The sequence below is a fragment of the Anopheles stephensi genome, chromosome 2 (assembly GCF_013141755.1).
Source record: "Anopheles stephensi strain Indian chromosome 2, UCI_ANSTEP_V1.0, whole genome shotgun sequence".
Classification (NCBI taxonomy): Eukaryota; Metazoa; Arthropoda; class Insecta; order Diptera; family Culicidae; genus Anopheles; species Anopheles stephensi.
The window spans coordinates 89588974-89613113 of NC_050202.1; the positions used below are offsets into that span (position 1 = coordinate 89588974).

Here is a 24140-nt window from a genome sequence, read left to right on the forward strand (position 1 = left end):
CATGTAATTTGTGTCCGTCAGGTGAAGTTCCGCTAAAGTGAAGCACCACCACCGTGCAATGGAGGCGCACAGTCATTTGTACTTCGATTTTGTGTGCAAATCGGGCAATAGTGTTTGCATACTGTCGATTGGATTAATTGAGATTCGTGCTTCTTGCATGGGTGCTATTAGGAAAGACGGGCTGCCCTTCAGCTGATTTATTATGAATGAAATTTGAAGTGAAAAATTCCAATGCGCGTTTAATGCTTGAAACCGTTACCATTTCAAATCCCGCGTTGTGCGCGTTGCCTACGAACAGGCGCACTGGTGGGCAGAAGAACATTGTGATTCATTTGATTCAGATATCAACTTCGATCAGATCCGGTTCGCTTCTGCGGGAAAATTTAATGCTTCTTCCGTACCGATCGATTGTGTCCTAAATTGACAAACAAGTGTACACGATCCAACAATAACGACTTGCTTGCAGGAGGGAAAAAGAAGCAAGCAAAAAATGGTTCCAATCCTATCATCGCATTAAAAGCCAGCCGAACCAACCCGTCCGTTGCAGGGAGGAGATTTCCCGATGATGCGCTATAATTGTGGCGATAAATTTTATTATGCCAGTGAAACATATTCAATTGCTCCACATGCACCGCGTTTTTTTTTTGTCTCCACCGGGAAAGTATCAATATCCAAGGACCCGGTAGACTGTTTTCACATTTTTGTCCTTCTTCGCTGCTGGCGCTAAAGTGGGTGGTTCACAACATCATTGCCAATATTGAGTTCCGGGATGCTGAGCGCAGGAGGGAATCATGGCCGAGGGCACAACGTGCCCACGTGCAAGAAATAGTTACACCGTGAAGCAATAGATTGAAAATAACGAACTGAGGGAGGGTGAAAGAACAGGACGGAACGTACGGTGTGACCAACCTGATCCTAACAAATCGATTACATTATGGTTTCCGTTTCCGTGGTGCAGTTTTTCCAGTTTCTCTGACGCTTGGCATCTTCCCGGAACTGGCAAACGACTGATGCCGGTGGCTGGTGCATCGTGCTGGGCATCGATATTGGGTTATTTTGCTGTCCTGGCTGGTATTGTGTGTTATTGTTTTTGTCTCGCGCTTTTCTCGTCCAAGGTGAATAATTGTGATCGATTTGTATTGATTTTCCGTTCCGTGTCGAAGTCAGAAACAGCAACTTGAATTTCTTCGCTCGTCCTGAAAAGATTGAGCCGTGTTAGATGAAGATTCGCGTTAATTACAATCCCAAGATACTAACCATTATAAGTCGTTGATACACGCCCCGCTTTTCGCCCCCTGTAGGATTGTCCCGAGCGAGAGCAGGACTTCCGCAAAAGGCAATGCTCGGAGTTCAATGACGTACCGTTCGAGGGTAACCGATACCAGTGGGTACCGTATACCCGGGCACCGAACCCTTGCGAGCTGAACTGTATGCCGGTGGGCGAACGGTTCTACTACCGGCACCGGGCGAAGGTTACCGACGGGACGCGCTGCAACGACGAATCGTTTGACGTGTGCGTCGACGGCACCTGTCAGCCGGTCGGCTGTGACATGATGCTCGGCTCGGAAGCGAAGGAGGACAAGTGTCGCATCTGTCGCGGTGATGGTAGCAGCTGCAAGACGGTGTCCGGGCTGCTCGATGCCAACAATCTGCAGGTCGGCTACAACGACCTGGTGCTCATCCCGTCCGGCGCCACGAACGTGGTGATCAGCGAGCGGGCCCCATCGAACAACTATCTGGCGATACGCAATCTGACCGGGTTCTACCATCTGAACGGCAACTATCGTATCGATTTCCCGCGCACGATCCACTTCGCCGGCAGCGATTGGCATTACGAGCGCCGTCCGCAGGGATTTGCCGCGCCCGATCGGCTGACGTGCCAGGGTCCGACGACGGAATCGGTGTATCTGGTGCTGCTGTCGCAGGACCGCAATGTGGGCGTAAATTACGAGTACAGCATGTCATCGAAAACGGCCCCGGTCGACGAGCAGGACAGCTACTCGTGGATGCATACCGCGTTCGAGCCGTGCCCGGTGAGCTGTGGCGGCGGACTGCAGACGCGCAACGTCACGTGCAACAGCAAGAGCTCGCTGCGCGAGGTGGACGAGGGACTGTGCAACGCGGGCGAAAAGCCACCAACGACGCAAAAGTGTGGTCAGCAGTCGTGTCCGCCGCGCTGGTTCGAGGGTCCGTGGAGCAATTGCTCGAAACCGTGCGGTACCGAGGGCAAACAGACGCGCGAGGTGTACTGCGAACGGGTGTCGGCCGATGGGTAAGGATGGACGCGTGATGGAAATCCAATTCCGACCATACTGAGCATTCGCATTCACATCCCGGGTCCTGGGATCCTGGGTTTTCTTTACAGTGAAACGACAAAGATCGAAGATGACGTTTGTCTCGAGCAGGTTGGCAACAAGCCGGCCACGGAGCGGGAATGCAATCAGGACAAAATCTGTGCCGAGTGGTACGTTGGGCGATGGTCACCGGTAAGTTGTGCACGCGCCCTGGGAACCGTTTAGTTTGTCTCACGTCCGTTCCTCAACAGTGTAACAAATTGTGCGGCGAGGGAGAGCGTACCCGCAAGGTGATCTGCCATCGGAGGGAAAATGGACGCATTACGGTGCTGCCGGACGATGAGTGTCTTGAAGAGAAGCCGGCAGTGAGCGAAAAGTGTATGCTGCGACCGTGCGAAGGTGTGGACTACGTCACTTCGTCCTGGACCGGGGTGAGTAATGAGAGGGCTAAGAAGAATTAGAATCTGAGCGTTTGAAGGGAATTGTGCACCGAATTGCATACCTTTAGGCGGTTTTCTTACAACACAATTATAACCACTTGCCTTACAGTGCGACGAGTGTGGTGCGACCGTGGAAACACGAACCGTTCACTGTGCGTCAAAGTCGGGAACCGTTTACGATGATTCGTTCTGTGCCGATCGACCAATGCCGGAGCTGCGTCGCGAGTGCAAGCTTACGCCGTGCGACTACCAATGGTTCACGTCCCAGTGGAGCAAGTGCTCTGCCGTGTGCGGCAAAGGCGTACAGACGCGCACCGTCGTCTGCGGTGTGTTTGATGGCCAATCGCTGAAACGTGCCGACGACGATTACAAGTGCGATCCAGACCAGAAGCCGGAAAAGGAGCGCGAATGTGAGGGACCGCCGGAGTGTCCGGGTCAGTGGTTCGGCGGGCCGTGGACGGACTGTGACAAGAGCTGCGGTGGTGGTATGATGTCGCGTAAGGTGCTCTGCCTCGCCAATGGCACGGTCGTGCCGGAAACGAACTGTGACGTGGACAAGATTCAGCTGGCTACGGAGAGCTGCAATAAGCATGACTGCACGGAGGATGAGGTCATCCCGGTGGAGGTCGGCAGCAAGCAACCCGAGAAGGACGACGAAGACTACGATGAGGAGGAACTGTGCGACGAGGACGAAGAGGACGGCGATGAGGAGGATGAGGAGGATGAGGAGGGTTCGGCAGCGGGTGTCACCACGGAAGGACAGGACGGTATAATGATGGTCACGGAAGATACTAGCCTGGCTGAGGGTGTCGAGCTGGGAAGCAGTGTGAGCGGCACGACGGAATCCTCCCTCGAGACGGACGAGGTCATGATGAGCGATGCGACCGGTTTCGATACGGGAGCAACCGATCCGGACGAGGGCTCCACGACGGAGAGCACGGTGGAAGGATCCGGCGACGGTAGCAGCCGAATGTCGGAAGCGTTGGAAGGTTCAGGTGCGGACAGTGATGTGACCACGGTAGCGGCCGCATCTCGTGCCTCGGACGATGCATCTTCGGACGCGGTGGGTAGCTCTACGGAGGCCTCCGCCTCATCATCGGTCAGCTCGATGGAATCGGAGTCGGTGTTTTCTTCGGAGTCGAGCGCACAAAGCTCCACGGAGTCGGCATCGGAGGCGGCATCGTCCAGCCAATCTACTTCGGAAAAAGATTCGCTTGAGACCACAACCGACAGTGCATCCAGTACGGATTCTTCCGATACAACGACTGATGTCACGGAAACGTCCACAAGCTCTACTGATCTGGAAACGTCCACCGACGTTAGTGTTAGCTCATCGACGCTGGAGTTCACCAGTACGATGGATGATGTGTCCACTACTGATGTTCCTTCCACGACCGAAAGCGATGTGTTGAGCACAACGGTTGCGTCGGATCTGGCGAGCACAGAGGCGAGCAGTCAAGCAGCCGGTTCCTCGGAAGCAACGACAGACGAGAGCTCGACTGATTCTAGCACCAAGATGGTGGAAGGATCCGAATCCACCGATACGTCTCTGTTGTCTACCAGCGAATCCTCAGTAACGGAGACCTCTGCGGCCGGTTCTAGCGAATCGGGACCGACGGAGGAATCGGTTACGGGAGCTTCCACGGACGTCAGCGGTACTACCGTCGAATCGTCGGAGCCAACTGTGGTGACTGATTCCACGGAAGACTTCACTGGGTCAACGGTAACTGAGGAGACGGTGGAGGACACGACGTTCGACATCTGGGCTTCCTCTACAGATTCCACCGACGACCAGACGGACGACAGCGAAAGCAGCACTCCGTACACACTGACCTCCATCATTGCCAAGGAGCAGAAATCACGCAAATGCAAACCCCGCCCGAAGGTACCGCAGTGCGCCAAATCCACGCACGGATGCTGTCCCGACGGTAAGACGAAAGCCTCGGGACCGTTCCTGGAGGGCTGCACGCTGGCAGAGACGTGCAAGGACACGAAGCACGGCTGCTGTTCGGACGGTGTGTCACCGGCCAAGGGACCGAACGACAAGGGCTGTCCGAAATCGGAATGTGCCGACACTCTGTTCGGATGCTGTCCGGATAAGGTTACGCCGGCCGAGGGTAACGATGGTGAGGGTTGTCCGATCGAGACGACGACCGTCGCTGGTTGTACGGCCGGCAAGTTCGGTTGCTGTCCGGATGGGACGACCGAAGCTAAGGGACCGAACGGCAAGGGTTGTCCAGGAGAGGAGGAGAAGGGTGAGGAAGTACCATCCGCCACGGAGCAACCGAAGGTGGAAGAATCAGCTACTGTTGAAGGCTGCGCCAGTACGGAGCACGGTTGTTGCCCGGATAATACGACGGCTGCTGCTGGGCCCGATGGGCAGGGTTGTGAACCGTGTGGCAAGGAGCCGTTCGGATGCTGTCCGGACGGTAAGACTCCTGCTCACGGATACAATGGCGAGGGTTGCTGTCTGCAAACGCCGTACGGATGCTGTCCAGATAATGTGGTTGCCGCCCGTGGTCCCAACATGGAGGGCTGCGACTGTCAGTACGCACCGTACGGTTGCTGTCCGGACAATAAGACGTCCGCACGGGGTCACGATAACGAGGGCTGTGGATGTCAGTACGCCAAGCACGGTTGCTGTCCGGACAAGGAGACGGAAGCGACGGGTCCCGACTTCGAGGGATGCCCGTGTCACGCACATCAGTTCGGTTGCTGTCCGGACGGTGTCACAGCGGCCAAGGGACCGCACAATCACGGCTGCCACTGTTCGCACAGCGAGTTCAAGTGTTGCTCGGATGGAAAGACACCCGCGACGGGACCGGATGGAGCGGGTTGTACCTGCGCGGACAGCAAGTATGGATGCTGTCCAGATGGAACGAGTGAGGCACAGGGCAGCAAGTTCGAGGGATGTGCCGCTGTTCCCGAATCGCCCCAGAAGGCTTGCGCATTGCCGAAGGACAAGGGTCCGTGCCACAACTACACCGTTAAGCACTTCTTCGACGTGCAGTACGGTGGTTGCGGTCGGTTCTGGTACGGTGGATGCGAGGGTAACAACAATCGGTTCGATTCGGCCGACGAGTGCAAAAACGTATGCGAGTCACCGACCGGGAAGGATGTGTGCCATCTGCCAAAGATCACCGGTCCGTGCAGTGGAGAGTACAACATGTGGTACTACGACGCGGAACGGAACATGTGCGGCCAGTTCACGTACGGCGGATGTCTGGGCAATGCCAATAGGTTCGAGAAGCTTGAAGACTGCAAGGCAACGTGCAGTGTGGACGATTCGAAACGTAAGTGGGCAGTGGACCGTGGTCAATGTGGCCATCCATGTAAATAACACTTCTATCGGCCATTTGCAGCACCATGTGAGCAACCGATGGAACCTGGACCGTGCAATGGAACGTTCGAGCGTTGGTACTACGACAAGGATTCGGATGCGTGCCATCCCTTCTACTACGGAGGCTGCAAGGGCAACAAGAACAACTACCCAACGGAAGCCTCCTGCGGCTACCACTGCAAGAAACCCGGAGTTCACAAGCGTAAGTATCTGGACTGCGGGCATGCTTTGGATCACGCCTCTGTGCACGTGCACGAACGACGAATGCTGTCTGCTCACTCCCTAGATGTTGCTAGCCGTGTCGCTTCCGGTGCTTGGTGTATGATGATTTTCTATCTCTCTATCTATCTCTCTATATCCTTCACCGTTTTCTACTCTTCGAATGTCCCTAACATGTGCGGGACCATTAACACGCATCGTCGTCCCCAATGAACTCTTCCATTCAAAACAAACGAAAAAACCCCAATGTAGCTAGCTGCAAAGAACCGCTGGACACTGGCAGCTGCGAGACAACGCAAGCCCGCTGGTACTTTGCCAGCGACAGTAACAAATGCATGCCCTTCTACTATACCGGTTGCGGTGGCAACGACAACCAGTTTGTTTCGCGCGATCAGTGCGAAGAGCAGTGCCCACCGAAGGTTGGTAAGTAGCGTGCGCCTGGACGGTGGCCAGGAGGCGGATCAAGCCATACGTATCCCCGTTTTCCTGTCGAGTCGCTTGCCAAAAACCCCGAACACAATACAAAACAAAAGCCTCCCATTCCATGCCCTGTACAGCGCTGGGATCGAAGCTGCGAATGTGAAAGACGGTTTGCACAGAAAAATCCTACCACCGGAACATCCGGCTCGAAATTGTTCCACCGGCGCATGCACATACTTTCGGCAGCAACCAATTCGGCATTCAGAAACAGCAATCGTTTTGCATTCTTCCGCCTTCCAGTGAGAGAGTGATTTACTAACATAACATTTCCCCATTTTCTGGTACCTGTTGTGGCCTAAGAACTAAAACGCTCGTAACATCCGTAACATACTAGCAAACGCAAGGTATCTCCCGCTTGCCAACTATCGGGGTGGTATTAACTTTGCCGAATCGTGTTCCCTTTTGACAGAGAAAGACACTTGCTTCCTTCCGGCGGAGATTGGCGAGTGTCAGAACTACACGGCCCACTGGTACTTTGACACGAAGGAGGAACGGTGCCGTCAGTTCTACTACGGCGGATGTGGTGGCAATGGCAACAACTTCGTCGATGAGCAATCCTGCATTAGCCGATGCATCGACGAGACTCCGAAGCCGGTGGAGACGGCCAAACCAGGCCCGGAGCCGCCAGGCCGTACCGATCCACAGCAATTCGACCGAAGCCAATGTCAGCTCCAGATGGACAATGGAGATCGGGACTGTACGCAGTACGAGGCACGCTTTTTCTACGACACACAGACGGCCAGCTGTGCGGTCTTCACCTACACTGGCTGTGGTGGTAACGGTAACAACTTCAAGACGGCCGAAGAATGTGAGCAGGCGTGCGGAGGTCCGCAGGACGTGTGTCAGCTGGAGTACGCGTACGGAGATTGCAGCGGTAACGAAGAGCGCTGGTACTATGCACCGCACGAGCAGCGCTGTCTCCGCTTCGGATACAGTGGATGCGGTGGCAACGGTAACAACTTCCACAGTCAGGCGGAATGTGAGCGAAGCTGTCCTGCTCCAGGCGGAGGTGCACCGGTCGATGTCGATGTGCGAGGCCCAACCGATCAGCAGCCGAGCAATGTTAGTCGCTGCGAGGAACCGCCAGAGTTCGGCGATGGCGACGGTGATGGCGAGTTGATCCTGTTCTACTACAACGCTGAACGGCAATCGTGTGAACGCTTCCGGTATAGCGGTGCCGGTGGTAACACCAATCGCTACAACTCGGAGGAAGAATGTGAGCGCGTGTGCGGAGTGTACAGAGGTGTCGGTAAGTATCGGCTGGATTCGTTGTTCCCGGGAGATCTTGTTTTGATGTTGTACAAATGTCTCCGTCCGCAGATGTCTGCAGAGATGCGGTTGAGGCGGGTCCTTGTGGCGATAGCATTCCGCGGTACTACTACGACTCTAGATCGCACGCCTGTTACGCCTTCAACTACAGTGGATGCGAAGGCAACGGCAATCGCTTCGCAAGCGCGGAGGAATGTGAGGGAACGTGCGTCCATCAGCGTCCTGGTTTTGACGATGCCGGTAAGTACTGAATTCGTGTTATTTCCCGCCGCAGAGAATCAAAAGTTGTCCACAGGTCGAGAAGCACCGATCGAACAGTTCATTGTACATAACTGTCTTCACACATTCATTTGTTTCGTCTTGTCGATCTGTCGGACCCTTTCCTCTGGCGCAGAAAAACTACGCATCTGCAGCCTTCCGGTGAAGAAGGGCAACAACAGATGCCGGACACGGTCCGGAAAACGTTGGTATTACGATCCAGTGCAGGAAACGTGTTTCGCCTTCCGCTACAAAGGATGCGGAGGCAATCGAAACAATTTCCCGTCGTACAACAACTGTCGCACGTACTGTACCCTCGAATGTAAGTCGTCCTTGCTGTTGCTTGCCTCATTCTGCGAGCCTTCTCGTGGGTGCTAATAGCTGCGGATCTGGAACTCTATCGCTTGCTCAGTGTGCAACAATCTACTTGCGGGAAAGCTGGAACTACTCGGTGGACAGTTTCTGTGGGTTTCGGTCAGGGATCAGAGTAATCAAATCCGTCTAAAGCCCCGATACGGGAAGAGTGGTTTGATTGCGTGTCATCTTAATCGTTACGATTGTGTTGGTCATAATTGTTGGTTACATCGATTTCCTTCATTCTGCTCAGCTGCGGCATCGTTTCATCAGTCGTCATCTTCTGCCATCATCAACATAATTCTATGCAATTTATGTGTCATTAATGTTGGGCTTTCTTCACTCACCGCCATTCAAATCGTTGTTGGATCATTCCTCATTTCATCCCCTGAAGCTGGAAGCCATAGTGACTAACCAGACGGCAATGGAGGAAAGCTTGTCAATGGCCGTGACCGTTCTAACTCGTACACTTTGTTTCGATCTGCACTTCCAACACAGCAAATGCGGTGAATCCTTGCGAACAGTATGAACACGAATGTAGCCAGCTGCAGTGTCCGTACGGTATCGCCAAGTCCTACGACCCAGCCAACGGCTGCGAGAGCTGCCAGTGTAATGATCCATGTGCCGGATTCTACTGTCCCACCGGTAGTCTGTGTGTGGTGGATGTGCAGAGCAGCGGAGCGGTGGTCGGCAGCGGTTCCGAGTTTGTTGGAGTCTGCCGAGAGTCTCATAAGCCGGGCGAATGTCCACAGTTGGCAAATGCCACGCATTGCAGTGTCGATTGCTACTCCGATGCTGATTGTCGTGGCAACAACAAGTGTTGTCTGGCCGGCTGTGCTCAGATCTGTATCAGTCCGGTGGATCGTCCGGTGGCTCCGTCTGAACCAGCCCAGCCGAATGTCCCGGGACCCACCGTACTGGAGCAAGTGCCGCAAGAGGAGTTGGACATCAAATCGGAGGAAGGTGGCATTGCTACTCTGCGATGCTTCGCAACCGGGTTCCCACCACCATCTATTCGCTGGCGCAAGGGAGAGATTCTGGTAAGAGCTGTCTATTGGCTGTGGTTTGATGGGAGATGGACTCACATCGTGGTCCTTTCGTTACAGCTCAACACCAACCAGGGTCGCTACGTGCTTTCCTCGACCGGAGATCTGCAGATTGTGCAGCTGCATCGCACTGACAGTGGCACCTACGTGTGTATCGCAGACAACGGTATTGGTGAACCAGTGTTTAGAGAGGTTACACTCACAGTAAGCGGTACGTACACTCTTCATCTATCACACTCACAAGTTCACTGTAACTAACCTCCAAATGCCTATGGCATGCATAGCTAGATGGTGATAACACACACTCCCTCGTTCAAACTAACTTCTTCACAACTCCAACCCGTTGGTTTCTTCACGCACACTTTTTTTCTCGTTCTATCTTTCTATCCTTGTGGAATCTGGATTTGGGGGCGTCTTAACTAACACAATTTATGTCTGGTGGCGTATGTATGTTCCGTCACATCCCCGTTCTGTGCACACTAACAACGCACGCACGCTGCTGTCGCTTCGGTACACTATATCCAGACCCGGTGCCACGGGATGCCTACATCGCCGGCAATTTGAACGATTCGCAGGTGGCTGAGCTAGATGGTCCGGCCACGTTGCGCTGTGCGGCCGGTGGCCACCCGAAACCGATCGTAAGCTGGTGGCGGGAAACGTTCATGATGCCGCTGAAGATGGTGAACCGCGACTATTCGCTGTATATTGCGCGCGTTCGTCTGCAGGACCTGGGTCCGTATGTGTGTCAGGCTTACTCTGGCGCGGGTAAGGGTATCTCACGTACCGTCACACTGCTCGGCTATCGACCGGCCACGGTGGAAAGCCCGGTAGATGAGAAGTATCTGAAATATCTGGTACCGAGACAGAGACCGGTGGCAGTGTTACCGGCCGATCGCTATCCACCACGGCCACGGCCACCAATCGCTCAGCCACCGCCGGTTGTCGTTCGTCCACCAGGTAAGTGGTAACCGTTCTGATCTATGTTTCCCACTAAAACGGTGTAATGGTCTAGTGCTTATGCTGGTCACAAAGGGGGATTTACCCTACAAGTTTGGTGATTTTCATTCCTTATGTCTTCAGGATTAATCTCATTCTATTTTTATTTGTTTGGTGCACTGCATTGCAGTTCCGGTGACGGTGCAGTTGTACTTCCCCCAGGGACGTGATCTGCCGCCAAACAGCAACTTCACGATCAACTGTACCGTTGACGGATACCCGCGGCCCACGGTGAACTGGTTCAAGGATGGCCAGATGTTGGTGCCCACTGACCGCATACACATCACCGACACGAATCTGCTGTTTGTGTCCGGAGCAATACCGTCCGACAGTGGCCGGTACAAGTGCCTTGCGAGGAACGAGCAGTCGGAAGCATTCCAGGAGCACAGTATACGCGTGGAAGGTATGACAACCGGACACAGCCACAGATATTCACTTAGAGGACATCGGCTAACATGATTTTGGTCCACCCATCTCTCTCCCCCTCTCCACAGGTGTATACGTACCACCGGGATGTACCGATAATCAGCTACTCGCCAAGTGTGACCTGATTGTTGCGGGACACTACTGCAACCACAAGTACTACGCTCGGTTCTGCTGCCGATCGTGTACGCTGGCAGGACAGATAAATGTAAACAACCGTTACCGCTAGAACTCGCGTGCCATAAAAGCAAAAGGAATGCTACAAGCCTGATGCAAGAACAAACCAACAAACGACGACACATCGAACGATCGCATCTCGCGATCGCACAAGCACTAGCCATCTTTTGTTGCAACACTTTCTCAATCCCGTCAACAGACCCATCCTGGACTCATGTCACAAAAATGAATTGCTTGACGCATCTATTTATTTCTGTAACAACTCCTGCTGAATGGGGTCTTCCCAGAGTTAAACGCACGGGCGCGTGTCATTAGTCAAACGATACCGCAGCCACACAATTCGATTCAAACATGGTGCCAATCGTTACTGGGTGGCTAACAGAAAAGTAGCATTTAAACCAAAAGCTCGAATCTGGTGCGAACTTTCGAGCCAATCGTTTAGTGACAAATGTTTACACAAGTAGTACTTTATATGTAACTCAGTCGTTGTTTAGGTTATCGTTTAGGGTGTAGCTTCACTAAAGATACGATACGATGATCAGTGTTCAGCTCGTTAATGGTTTAAGAAACAACACAAAAGAGAGGCCAAACATTACTTCAACACACAGGAACAACAAACCAATCAGGTTGGTAAACGAACTCAACAAACATGGCGATTGCAGCAACAACAACGCGCGCATGGATGAAGGAACAAATGGAAAAGAAAGGAAAACAAGCTCTAATGGACCTGCTGCATGCACTTTTGTACCACAGACACACACACACACACACACATACACAGGCACACATACAGAATGCATTTCCTTCGGTAGTGTATTGCTCCCTTCCCTGTATTGCTTACTGTAAATAATTTATTGTCAATAAATCAGCCCTCCTTCTCGAAAGCGCCACTGCAGAACTGTGGTCTGCCAAACACACGGGAGGCGTACAGTGAAATAGAGCAGAAGAAACAAAAAAGAGCCTAGAATAAATTTGATAACTGATGGATAGGAAGTAATAAATGAAATGAAATTTGAACCGCACTGTTGTTGCTAGCTTGAGATGACAGTTAAACATGACATGCACCGAAAACTCGTACAAATGGTGTTGTGCTTGATTAATAATTCCTCCCGGCATGGAAGTGTTTATTTTGTTTTTTTTTTTTTATCTAGCAGATAGATAAGCAGATACTGAAACGCTTCCTTGTTATTTTTTCCTAACCGCCACATCTTCGGAAGCCCACAATCGCCCAAATTAATGTTAATCGTACATCCCTGACGGAGAGCTCAATCACAGGAACTCGTCACTCTTCCAGCAGCAACAAAACATTCGCCTTAGCTGTTCCTTGAGTGCGTACCCACCTTTCGGTGGCAACAGCTCCAGGTTCTGCGAGTCGTCATCCTCATCGAGCGTATCGTTGTCCAGATAGTCATCCTGCCCAGTGGAACTATTGCCGCGATTAAGTATTTTCCTGTATCCCTTACTGTCCGAAAGCTTGCGACACTGTTCGAAATCCAGATCATCGTTGTCCGACTCGATCGTCATCTCCTGGATGCTGAACGTGTCCGACAGTTCCTGGCGGGTGTGCGCTCCCGCTCCACTACCCTTACGATTGGGGCGTGGAAAGAACGAAACATTCTCCAGCTCGTCATCACTATTGAAGCCCGTGTTTACATCGACCAGCTGATGGCTGTCCCGTCCGGCCGGTATTGGAAGTCGCGATATCGGTATGAGGCTGCTTATTTTGGGCTCTTTCTCTACCGCATCCTACACAAACAAACATATGGCATTAATAGCTTCAGCTCATTGCTGCGTAGTAACTGGCGGCACTCCCGACGGCTACTTACATGCCCATCCTGGTACATCTGTTTGTAGTTGCGTTTGGCGCGCTCTACCTTCAGTTCCAGCTTGCGCTGCAATATTTTGCACGTGCTGAGCTGCGCCACCGAACTGTGGTCACGCTGCGAACCATCGTCCCCGTTCGCACCGGAAGGCACCGTAGCCGCACCACTGGACGTGGCCGAGGAGGAAGCGAACGATTCGGTACTGTTGTCACTTGTGAGCACCTTGCGACCGCCACTAGCACTGGACGGATACTTCTGTGGGGCTGTCGATGGTGGAAGACGGTCCGAATCGGGCACGGGCGCCCCGGCTGCTGCTGTAGCTGCCCGTATCGGGTCATGCCTTTCGCCCGGATTCTCAAACACTACGTCGAAATCGTTCAGCTTGGAGTAGATGTCACTTTCTGCGTCGGAATCGAGACTCGCTCCTTTCAGCACACTTGTCTAAGAACGGAAGTATGGTCATTAGAACTCAAACGAGTAGCCCAGATTGCCCCGTTGGACTTGACCACGCATCAACTTACGGTAGCATCCTTTAACAGATGGTCCTCTCCGAAGGTAGCCAGTTCATCGATAAACAACGATTCCAGCTTGTCGCCACTCTCGACGCCACTATCGTCCATAAACATCTTCCTGGCTACACTCTCTTTTATTACGTACTGCAAAACACTTGTACTTTGACCATGTCTTCCGTGTTTTTTCGGTTCACAAGATGATTTCGTGCTCACTCAAAATGTTTATCGCCCACTTTCGTCATTGCAGTGAACTGGTTTCGTTTACGGATTTATCGATTTTCTTGACTGTTTTCATAAACACATATGATTCGAGTGACAGTACTCGCGCTAGTGCGCAGACGCCTCGCACAAACGCGGTTTCCTCGTAACGGAAACTTTACGTTGAAGCTTTCTGTACGGTTCAAATAACGGGGAAGGAATGCAGATAATATATATTTACAAATATTTAACAAACAAAAACTAGAAATAGATTTTATTTAGACTGAAGTAATCAACTCGTGATATGAAAGCGTAGTCAAATATTATTTTATTTTACATCCAGTAACAATAATTTCAATTCGTCTCCATCGACACTAGGAAGTAATTAGAGCACTAATCCAGATTCATCGTCAAGCAAACTCCTTGCAGCACCCATAAGCTACAGTGCTCTTCCGTGCGGAGGTCGGCTTCAAACACCAACCCGACGCCCATTGCATTGCGCCGTTCCGATGTCGTATAAACCGGCGTGCGGAACGTGTTCTAGCGTACCCAGAAAAGAGAAAAATATAGGTAAAGAATCAGCAATAAAGCATTCGAACTAATCAATACAATAAGCAGGGCCGACACAATTAATAATGCTGTCCCGCGTTGCAGCACGCGGAAATGTTGATGAACGTTCGGACGGACGGTTCCTCTCCAGCTCAGGCAACAACTTGCTCAGCTCGGAAAAGGGTGCACACGAAGGAACACAATGTTTTGGAACGCAAACAGTACTACGGTAGCGTACGAGCGCACGTGAGATACGCCACTCTCGCAAGAATAAATCGAAATGTTTATCAAACTCGGTATGTGACACAATGGCGGCGCAACATAATCAAATAAAAGAGCGTTGGAAGCTGCTAGGGAGCAGTCTGTGTCTGTGGCCCGGGCGCGTTTACTTACTTGTAATTTCAGTCGGTGAGTTTCTATCGGCACAATCGAGAGCACGGGCAACGGTTCGACCAGCACTTTCGGAGTCGAACGTGTCAGGCATCGGTTTTCCGGATCCCAGCGTGCACCCTGAAGGTACAAACCGGTCACGTAGCAGCCCTGCATTTATCACCATCATCCGAGCGCGGGCGTGTACCGATGGCCAGGAGCAGATCAGACCACGGCGATGTTCCGGGAGCGGAGTCCCAGCGGAGAAAACAGCACCGAGAAGAATGAACGTACAAATAAGACAAATTGCATACGATTGGGGCTACGGGATGGGGTAGGGCGGGGGGTTGCGGGACGCAGTGGAACGACCCGGCTACAGCACTGCAGATAGCCCGTCCTGGTCGCCACTGTTTGGAACATATTTGTAGTGCAAAAGAACCTAACACAACAACACAAAGCATCACCTAGCCCTTTTGCCGCTACGCGCTTCCGAAGTAGCGTTGCAGCAGTGCGAAAAAACAAAATGCTCTTTTAATAAAGCTGCAACAAATAAATTTCCCTATGTCTATTTCTTTTCAACGTTGAACTTTTTCAAATCTGTGCTTTTGTTTTGTTGCCGCATACATCACATTCTGCATCGCTCGGCTAGCAAACAGTAGCGACTCAGAGGAATCAGAGGCTTGCCGTGCTCAGTTGTGCAAATGTCAAGTGTGGAACATGTGTAATTCAATGTCAACTACAAGCCTAAGACATCGATCACTGCCCCTAGAGCAGATGCATTATTGGATTTATGCTGAAATCGATTCGATTTGTGGAATTGACGGACTAGCTTAGCATGTCAGTATGGACCCTGCAAACCATAATCAATAAGCGGCGCAGTTATCAACGTAGTGCTACAAACCGATAAAGAGACCAACGAAGAAATTACCCTCTCCAACTATCCCGTGCGACCAATAGACGTCACACCCCCCACCCACATCACACAGGCCTCGGGGTAAGAAAAATGTCTTTAACACCACAGGCAACGGCAGGATGTGATTTGATTCAATCCAATTCGGCTGGTTCCCGATTCCTCGGGACGCTCGGTATGGGGCGGGTAATATATGGCCGGCCTCGGTACTGCCAACGGCTACAACAACAGCAGGAAAGCATCCGAGTTCTTTGCTTCTAATCGAATTGCAATCGCAAACGTTCAGATGGGAAAGATGCGGAAAATCTTCTGCATGCTAGGACGATTTACGTGTGTTCTTCCTCACACACACACAGCCAGACCGAAAAGGATCTGGGGTGCAGAATGTGGCCTGGCAGGGTGCGAATCGTACTAATCTAAACGGATCTAATGAAATCGTAGAGAAAGAGATTAATCCAAATTGATTTACCGCTTCGGGTCGCTCTTCGATTTCGTCCTCGCGCAGAAACCTCGTCACGGACGTGAACAGTGTCGAACGATCCAATGGCCAGTTGTTCTTCCGACAAGCGATCTGCAAATAATTTCCAACGAGAAAAAGAAAATTAAACTTTGATAGGTCGATAAGTGCGCACAGAACAAGGATGCAAGTGGATGTGAAGTTGAGCGATGAATATGCAAATCGCGTTGCCCCATGCATTCCGGCTAGAACCAAGCTGGAAAATTGAAATTGGAAGTATTTAATATCTCACTTGGCGACTCTTGTTTACAGGGAACCTGTCACGGATGAATTTAATTTGATGGAGATTTAAAGCAAATGGACATGGATTTAGAGCATAGGTGTTTGGTGAGATTTGATTCACTAGTCCTTGGAGAGGTAGACAGTGTTGCTGGAATTAGCTAGAATAAATTCTATTTCTCCTTTGGAACCTTTACTTCAGAGGTTCCGTATAACCATTGCTGGGATCATTGGAATTTTTGGGAAGAGCTTGAAGATAGCTAGTGAACAGTTTAAAATAATATTTTTCTTCAGATTAGTAACAGTCCAGGATTATCAATATTCGACAATATTCTCCTTTTAACATGACACTACAACTTCAGGATGAATGTTTAGACATAATTCGGATCAGATTCGATTCCAGCTCGGTCGTGTGTTAGTTCAGCCACATTATCACTAAACCACCAGGCCACCCAATCAGCAACATCACACACACGATGAATTTAATGAGCTTAATGAATGGGTACGCTGCAAAACTATCCTAACGCCCCGCCTAATGCTCTTGATTTGGCCGATAGTTCTGTAGGTCGCGAATGGACGAAGAGCTCCACACACGAGATCAAATAGCTACAATAGTCGGCTTCATCATTACACCAGCCAATCACTGCATCGCATCCCGGTAATTCCACCGTAATGCATGTAAGCGGGACTTCGACCCTAGAGGGATGGGGTTATGTAATTTATATGCTGTTTGTTTAATTTACCTGAACTAACGCGGTTAAATAACTTTCCGGTATATGCAGTCCGGACAGCCACATCACCAGCGGTTCACCGGACACTGACCAATATTTATACTGCTGTGATCTTCGCTGCTCTCGCACACACGCACAATCGTGCCAAGGGTTGATTCACAGCAGCAGCAGCACCAAACATCATTAGTAACGCCCGGGGGGGGGGGGGGGGGGGGGGGTGGGAGAAAAAAGGAAAAAAGAAATGTACGGAAAATTTAAACGAGCAATTTCACACGTCACGGAAAAGTTTTGCGTTTTTTAATTAGCGCCCTGGTGGTCCGAAAGTTCGTTAATCCCGCGCTTCCCGCTGTTGTTAGCGGTTGTGTGCGTCAATCTACAGCGACCAACCAAGGTGGCCGGTCCCGGTCGATCCTTCTCCGACGATATGGTCGTCGCCGTAGCTAATGCCTGGTCTCGACCTTGGGTGTGTGTGAGCAGGCTGCACTTACCAGCAAATGTTCGATCCAGTCACCGAGCTGTTTGCAGGTGGCCGGTGCCAGCTTACGCCAGTCATCCGGCAGCTGGCCGTTGAATAATGCATGAGCAACATTGTCGAGCACCGCGTCCATGCCAATCTCGCCGGCCAGCGCTTTGCGGAGCTGGTTCAGCGTGTGCTCCATCCGCTGGATCAGCCGGTTGTAGCGTTCCAGCTCCTGCAGCAGCACCACGCAGATGGGCGTAATGTTGACTTGGTACGCCTTTTTCACGCGCCATATATCGAACGGTTTCGGCAGCTTTTTCAGTATGTCCACGGCCGCCCTGTCGATAAACTCGTCCCGGCTGATGCCGCCCGTGTCCGCACCTGATGACGAAGCGATTACACGCGGGGAAGGGAGGGAACATAGTTTTATGCCATATTGTCATTGTTGAGGCGTAAAATTTCAAACATGTGCTAAGACCGTGACTTTGCCGAAAAGCGCTCGATCCTGTCGACAAGTGTGATTGATGACCCCCGCGAGGGAAAAAGCTACGTGTGAAAGCATGCAGTTCGCGTACAAAAGGTGTTTAACGGTCGCGCCAGTGTTTATGTTTGCATGTTCATCAATCAACAAAATGTGCTTATTTGCAATCGAACTAGGTTTACGGTGCATGAAGCTAAATAAATACAACGGTGCCGAGAAATTGATGGCCGATTCCGGCGAATTGAAACTGAAACCTTACATACCATTTTCTTCCGGAGCGGGTTGCAGCCCCGTATCACCCACGCAAACTATCCCGAAGTGGCCGTGGCAGAATAAATCGATATTTAAATATTATCTTTAAACTTATTACTTTAAAGGCTCGGTTGCAAACGTTTGAAAAGTTAATAAACCGCAGAGCTCTACAAAGCACTTCAGCACTATTCAGAGTCTCTCGCAATACCTCGCAATACCTATGACGCACAGTAACCCTTATCATCCGCTCGGAATGGTACGTGAACTGCGCTCCATCCACCCTACTTACCGGTTTGTGGTTGCAAATCAATCAGGTGCGCCCAAGTTTCGCGTACCGCCGTCGTATAGTATCCGATCTCGGCGTTTGAATGCAAACCAAACACTTCCGGCGTGTTGTTGAGTGGCAGCTTATCGATGGTGGCTGAAATGATAAACCAGCGCGTTGTTAGGCCGGGAGAACGCGCAACAGAGAAACAATGGGCATGGGCTCAAGGACTCTTACCGATAAATTCATCTCGATTGGGTGCCGCAATCGGTGCGTAGGTAAATGATTCGTCAGCGTAGAAATTGAACGGTTGGAACGTATCGAACAGGAAGTCTCCCATGTACTCGTCCATGTACGTTTTTACCACGCGCCTATCGAAGTCGTCTATTACTCGCCCACCGTACATGACCTATGTCAGCGTGACGGGGGAGAAAGCAGAAGAAGTGTGGATTATAAAACGCACGCTCAGTGCGATATCAGTGCTTCAAGTCAGCTGCAACCGTACCTCTCCAATTAAATATTTCAAACTATTCCACGGAAGGCGACTATCCCGGGAATCCACCGCCTTCGTAAGGTATGTATCGAGAATCTGCAGACATACGTTGAAGTCTGACTCATTAAAGTCGTAACAGATGTTCCAGCCCAGCTTTCCATATTTTCTGCGTTCCTGTTCAAGAAAATAAGTATCAAGTAGAGCTCAATAGTAACAGCACCAGCAGCTAATAATTAGGAATGAAATATCTAACAACAGCAAAACCTGATGTCACATTTGTTTGAACAATATGCACAAAATACCCCACCGGCTGGAAGAGATACTCTCCAAATTTCCCTTGGGCACTTTCCGATGTGAGTGCATTTGCGTAATGATAAGGATTGTTGATGGGAGTCTTCCAGCCATCATCATCATCATCATCCGGCGATCATATGCATCATAACTTCAAAAGATTTGCATGGATTTACTTCTTTGCGTTCCTTTTCTCTTCTCGTTCTCTCGCTCGCTAAACACCGAGTCATTTGCATGAATATCGCACTGTGTGAGGGTGGAAGTTCTACAGAAGTAAACGAGGGAAGAAAAGTGCACGATTGCATTTTTCCACCGTCACCCGTCTGGCAAAGTTTACATTCGCACGGGAGAATCCCAGCCCACCAGCACGCATCAGTGGGATAGAGCGGGCGGCGTTATCTGATTTAGAGGATTTGCGAAGATGAAAGAAGGATGGTAAAAAATCACGACTCTTATTATTCATGAGGGATTGCAGCGGCGGAGGGCAAGATAAAATTTACATCCAACTTTCTTTGCAGCGTCCCATGCAACCCGCTGATGTGCATTGAAAGCGAAGCTGACGGCAATGACTGCCGCCAGATGGTTTCGTCTAACCTGTGGAGAAATAAATCTAGCTGCTGGATAAGCTCCGGTTGGAATTCGCTTACCTGTAGCACGGCGTGGAAGAACGCCAGTACGTATGCTAATGGTTTGAACGCGGCATGGGTGCAGGAGTCAAGTGTTTGCTGGCGAAGTTTGAAGAATGTGGCCCGCAGATTCATCTTCAACCCGTTCGGTGGCTCGGTAACGACTTTCAGCGACTTTTGCAGTATGCCAATCGGGAATGTTGGCGTCGCGTCCGTCGTTATCCAGAGCCGAAAGTCCGGGTGAGGTTTCTCGATCGAATCGATTATTTTCTCCAGCGTTTTGATGAAACTGATCAGCAGGTGGCCGTTCTGCAGCATCAACCATAAGCCCTGCTCGAGCGCCGAGTAGAGCAGCTTCAGTGCTGCCCCTTCCTGGCCCTGGCCGAGTGAGATGTGTTTAAACTTCGTGCCCCCGAAACCGCAGCGGTCGGCAAGCTTCATCAGATCGGAGGTTGGATCGGAACCCGGGCTCAGGATAAACACCACCGGTGTGGAGGCGGTCGATTGTTCGTAGATGGAATCAAAGCTTAGAATTGGTGGTGTGATAAACTCTTCGCCCATGGTTTGCGAGACGTAGTTGTTGAGCATCCGGTACACACGGTCTACCCGCAGGCATCTCATCAGCAACAGGTGCTGCAAAAACCACGGAAACAATTGAAATTGAAGATATTCCTAATTAAATGGCTCCATATTTCAACCCCAAACCTACATCGTAAGGTGACATGCGCTCTTCAAAGTTTCCCGGATATTCATAACCCACGACGTCGTCGAGATCATACCACTGTTTGAAATGAACATAAATGAATTATTTAAAGTGTAATCCTTTAAGACTTCTAATTGACTGTTCTTACACTGCTCCACTCGTAGATGTTGCGCTCGATGTGTCCTGGTAGGTCGCCGAACTTTTCCGGAAACATTTCGCCCAGCATAACGATATCCTGCCAACCCTTCTCACTGATCCACGTTACCGGACAGGGACGATCGGTTTTCTCAAGCGATACCTTACCCTTGATGAAGAAATCCACCTCTGTCTGCGACAAGTTGCCACTGTTCTGTTCCAGCTTGATCGTAATCTGGAAGGAGTAGAGCAGTTTGTGCTTCTCGAAAATGCCGATACACCCGTAATCGTACACGTTTCGCGTCAGTGTGTTGATAATGTTATCCAACCGCTTCGAGAGAACATTGTCGGGGACGGCTTTGCGTAGCGAATAGCTGAACACTTCCAGATACGAGTTGAGCGAATATTGATACATCGCATTTACGGCCGCCATGTCCGAGAGTACGAAGTATAAGATGGCGCCGCGCTGCGCTGCCAACCTGTACCCGTTACGAAGAATATCGATTTCTTTCGACGTTTGTTCCGCCAGTACAATCTTTTGCGATACTTCGGCAGCCTTTTCCTTGGTGTTCTCGAGCGTCGTTACCAGCTCGACGTTGTCCAACATGTTGCCCGTCGATGTTGCCAGCTCGCGTAGCAGCGAATCCTCCAGATTTTGAAGTAACGCTTTATTCGCACTCGTTTCGGCAATGAGCGTTTCGCGCTGCTCCTCAAGATCTGACCGTTCCGCACGCACAACCACACTCAACAGTTGATCCTCCAACCCGCTCACGGTGACGGTGTAGTTAATGACTTGGGCTTTCGCGTAAACCGCCGGATCAAAGTTCGGATTGGCCAGCTTGGTCGTGAGGTACAGTCGGAAATTAGCGTCCACGTCCACTTCCTTGTCGCCGATGACGACGATCTGCCGGCCCGCCTGTATTCGCACGTTACGCTCGAGAACGTTATCTATCACCGGATCGATGTAATCGTCCACATCCTGAAACAGTACCGGTGTCCCATACTTTATGGCCATCTCGAGCTGCTTCAGGAAGTCCTTATCGTTGAACGAGAGCGTCTTCAAATTGTTGGGCGTTTCGCGCTTCTTTATCCACGTGAGCGCTTGTTGCTGCGGATCGATGCAGAGCGGAAACCGGGACGCCCGGGTCGTCAGTATGCCGTTCTGTATGGACAGCTCATCCGGCGGCAGCCCTTCCGAGGCCCACGTGCTCTGCTCGAGATCGCTCGAAAGATTCGCGTTCACGCGGTACGGCTCGGTGAACGGTATTTCCTGCTCGACCACGTTCGCATGCCAATCATCAAAGAGAATCGCTTTGCGGAACTCCCAGGAAAATGGGCCCATGTAGGCGAGAAACGAGGACGATAACAAGGCATTTCCGATGACTTTCGTTCGTTCGATTTGCAGCTTGCCCAGATCGATCACCCACCGGTCACGCTCGGAGCTGAGACCGGATATCAGCTTGTCGGCCGCGCGCAGCCGCCTTTCCGCCTGCTCCATCATTTCCTGCAGCATTTGCTTATCTTTGATCGCGTTCGCGTACTTGGTGTTCAGCTCCGTCAGCTCGTCCTCCAGCTTGCCGATTTCGTTCGTCAGCTTTACCAGCAGCCGAATCTGGCCGTTCAGCTCCGATTCCAGGAACGCGACACGATCCTTTTTCGGTTTGATCTCCTTGAACACGTCACAGTAGCCGAGCACGGCACGCACGAACTTCAGCAAGCCATATCCGGCCTTCGAAATGCTTTGCATTTCGTCCAGCTTTTGAGATCTCTGTGGTGGGAGAGCATATTATGAGGGGCTTTTTTTTCTTCTTCACCTCTGCATCACAATGTATCTACCCGCTTACCTTCATGTTAGCCCGGACCGTTGCTACCTGCTTTTGCGTGATAGAATCACAGTCCAGCTCCTGCAAGCTACGCAAAAAGCTTCCCTCCGACATCATGCCCTTGGCCGTTTTCCACGAGATTTCCTTGTAACCTTTGATGATGGCCACACATTCACACACGACCTGGACCGGTTCGGGCGGTGTGGCAAAGCTGCGAATCTCAGTGATATCCGATTTGTCCAAATCCGACAGAGCCAATCGGGCCACCTCCAGTGCGGGCAGGGCCGCTGCCAACGCTTCTTCCGCTTCCGCCTTCTCGACGGTGATAATTTTCTTCTGTTGCTCTACCTCGACCGACTTCTCGGACGCTTCCAGCTTCTTCACGTTCGCCTTTTCGGTCGCTAGGGGAAAATAACAGCGGTGTAGAGAAGTTTCATCAAGAAGTACCAGTCGATAAAATACATCGATTCCCGGCGGGTTGGGAATGTGTTCCAAATTCCTCGAAAACATCCACAAACTCACTCACACACACACGAAACTCTTTTTTCCCCCAGTAGCCCGGGGGGAGAAGCTGGTAGTCGCTTCTGCCATACTTACATGTCTCAATTCCCGTCAGCATCGATTCACAATGGTCCGCCGCTTTGATGACATTTTCCCGCTGCTCCTCGACGATGATACTCAAATGATCGATCTGAAGTGAGGCTTCATTAATTTTCTCGATTCCATCCGATAGTCGAGAGCACTGTTGCATGATGAAATTATCTTTCTCCTCTGGCGAAGCGTGACAAATTGAAAATGAAAGATGAACATTTATTTTGCTAGAGCAGGGCTTCTGTGAGGCTAGTTGGTGTGTGTGTGGGTTTTTTTGTTGCTCTTTAGTCGTTGGTTTTCCCCAGGTCTGTCTTTGGCCCAGGCACACACTGTATATTATATTTATTTTCTTCTCACACCTCCGCATGACGTTCGATTCGGGCCCTTTTCCCGCGTATACCGGCTTGCCCTTTGCTAGTGGTGTAACCGTATCTAGCTGAAACACTCCGTTTCCCGGGATGATTCGCTTGGAATGCTACTTGCCTCCTTCTTCTCGCCCAACGAGACCAAGAGGCTTTACCGATAGGCCGTAGTAGCTATTTCGCTCCTGCCACATCTTCCGCACCTACGTCCACAACGCAACAGTGACATCCGGTACGGAAGGAACCCATCAGAGGATGAAAAATAAAAACGATAGCACCAGAGTAGGTGTTGCGAAACACGATTCGATGGTCCATGGCATCGAGAAACCGATAGAATCCCGATGCCTTGTATCCTCGTTCGGTGCGGGACTTGACGGAGGGGGCATGGGAAGAAAATTTGGATGCGAGGCAGCGAGCACACATATTAGTGCTTCTGCTTGATGTGACTAAGCTCTTTCCAGCCGCACACTTCTGGTGCCGGATAAACCGGAAACCGGAGGACCGAAGCTGATGGCGTGCACACAGGCTTCACCA

The 24140-nt window shown here is 51.1% G+C and overlaps 3 protein-coding genes across 11 annotated transcripts in view; 1 reads left to right on the forward strand and 2 right to left on the reverse strand.

The window, feature by feature from the left end:
* LOC118505142 (papilin) overlaps window positions 1–12313 on the forward strand; it is a 61071-nt gene extending 48758 nt beyond the window's left edge. For 4 of the 9 annotated variants that reach the window (XM_036040495.1, XM_036040497.1, XM_036040496.1 and 1 more), the window contains exons 7-20: window positions 1302–2272; window positions 2366–2486; window positions 2546–2725; window positions 2844–6027; window positions 6097–6276; window positions 6546–6716; window positions 7183–8022; window positions 8094–8282; window positions 8437–8622; window positions 9153–9694; window positions 9761–9911; window positions 10226–10657; window positions 10827–11099; window positions 11191–12313. In XM_036040495.1, the coding sequence (XP_035896388.1) occupies window positions 1302–2272; window positions 2366–2486; window positions 2546–2725; window positions 2844–6027; window positions 6097–6276; window positions 6546–6716; window positions 7183–8022; window positions 8094–8282; window positions 8437–8622; window positions 9153–9694; window positions 9761–9911; window positions 10226–10657; window positions 10827–11099; window positions 11191–11348 (7578 nt within the window). In that variant the 3' untranslated portion in view covers window positions 11349–12313. The remainder of the gene's footprint in view (window positions 1–1301; window positions 2273–2365; window positions 2487–2545; window positions 2726–2843; window positions 6028–6096; window positions 6277–6545; window positions 6717–7182; window positions 8023–8093; window positions 8283–8436; window positions 8623–9152; window positions 9695–9760; window positions 9912–10225; window positions 10658–10826; window positions 11100–11190) is intronic. The other 5 variants (XM_036040500.1, XM_036040499.1, XM_036040498.1 and 2 more) reach the window with 5 other exon arrangements.
* A 69-nt stretch (window positions 12314–12382) lies between these two features.
* Window positions 12383–13917, reverse strand: LOC118505234. Its single transcript, XM_036040767.1, has 3 exons — window positions 13641–13917; window positions 13123–13560; window positions 12383–13042 (listed from the first exon to the last, which is right to left on the reverse strand). Exons 1-3 carry the CDS (start codon window positions 13743–13745, stop codon window positions 12566–12568), a joined length of 1020 nt encoding a protein of 339 aa, XP_035896660.1. The 5' UTR covers window positions 13746–13917; the 3' UTR covers window positions 12383–12565.
* A 217-nt stretch (window positions 13918–14134) lies between these two features.
* The window catches only part of LOC118505140 (dynein heavy chain 10, axonemal), a 37516-nt gene continuing 27510 nt past the window's right edge, over window positions 14135–24140 (reverse strand). The window contains exons 56-68 of the mRNA XM_036040492.1: window positions 23251–23424; window positions 22675–23054; window positions 20844–22598; window positions 20702–20773; window positions 20014–20625; window positions 19088–19249; window positions 18820–18991; window positions 18607–18738; window positions 17613–17965; window positions 17137–17241; window positions 16127–16228; window positions 14772–14918; window positions 14135–14369 (exon numbers count right to left, since the gene is read on the reverse strand). Of these exons, the coding sequence (XP_035896385.1) occupies window positions 14223–14369; window positions 14772–14918; window positions 16127–16228; window positions 17137–17241; window positions 17613–17965; window positions 18607–18738; window positions 18820–18991; window positions 19088–19249; window positions 20014–20625; window positions 20702–20773; window positions 20844–22598; window positions 22675–23054; window positions 23251–23424 (4313 nt within the window). The 3' untranslated portion in view covers window positions 14135–14222. The remainder of the gene's footprint in view (window positions 14370–14771; window positions 14919–16126; window positions 16229–17136; window positions 17242–17612; window positions 17966–18606; window positions 18739–18819; window positions 18992–19087; window positions 19250–20013; window positions 20626–20701; window positions 20774–20843; window positions 22599–22674; window positions 23055–23250; window positions 23425–24140) is intronic.

What these genes read in the sequence shown, in the direction of transcription:
- LOC118505234 (XM_036040767.1), bottom strand. Translation starts at nt 13,745, where the DNA reads ATGTTTATGGACGATAGTGGCGTCGAGAGTGGCGACAAGCTGGAATCG. An exon ending in ATCTGTTAAAGGATGCTACC is followed by an intron (nt 13,561 to 13,640) that starts GTAAGTTGATGC and finishes TTCCGTTCTTAG; the next exon opens with ACAAGTGTGCTGAAAGGAGC. An exon ending in AGATGTACCAGGATGGGCAT is followed by an intron (nt 13,043 to 13,122) that starts GTAAGTAGCCGT and finishes TTGTTTGTGTAG; the next exon opens with GATGCGGTAGAGAAAGAGCC.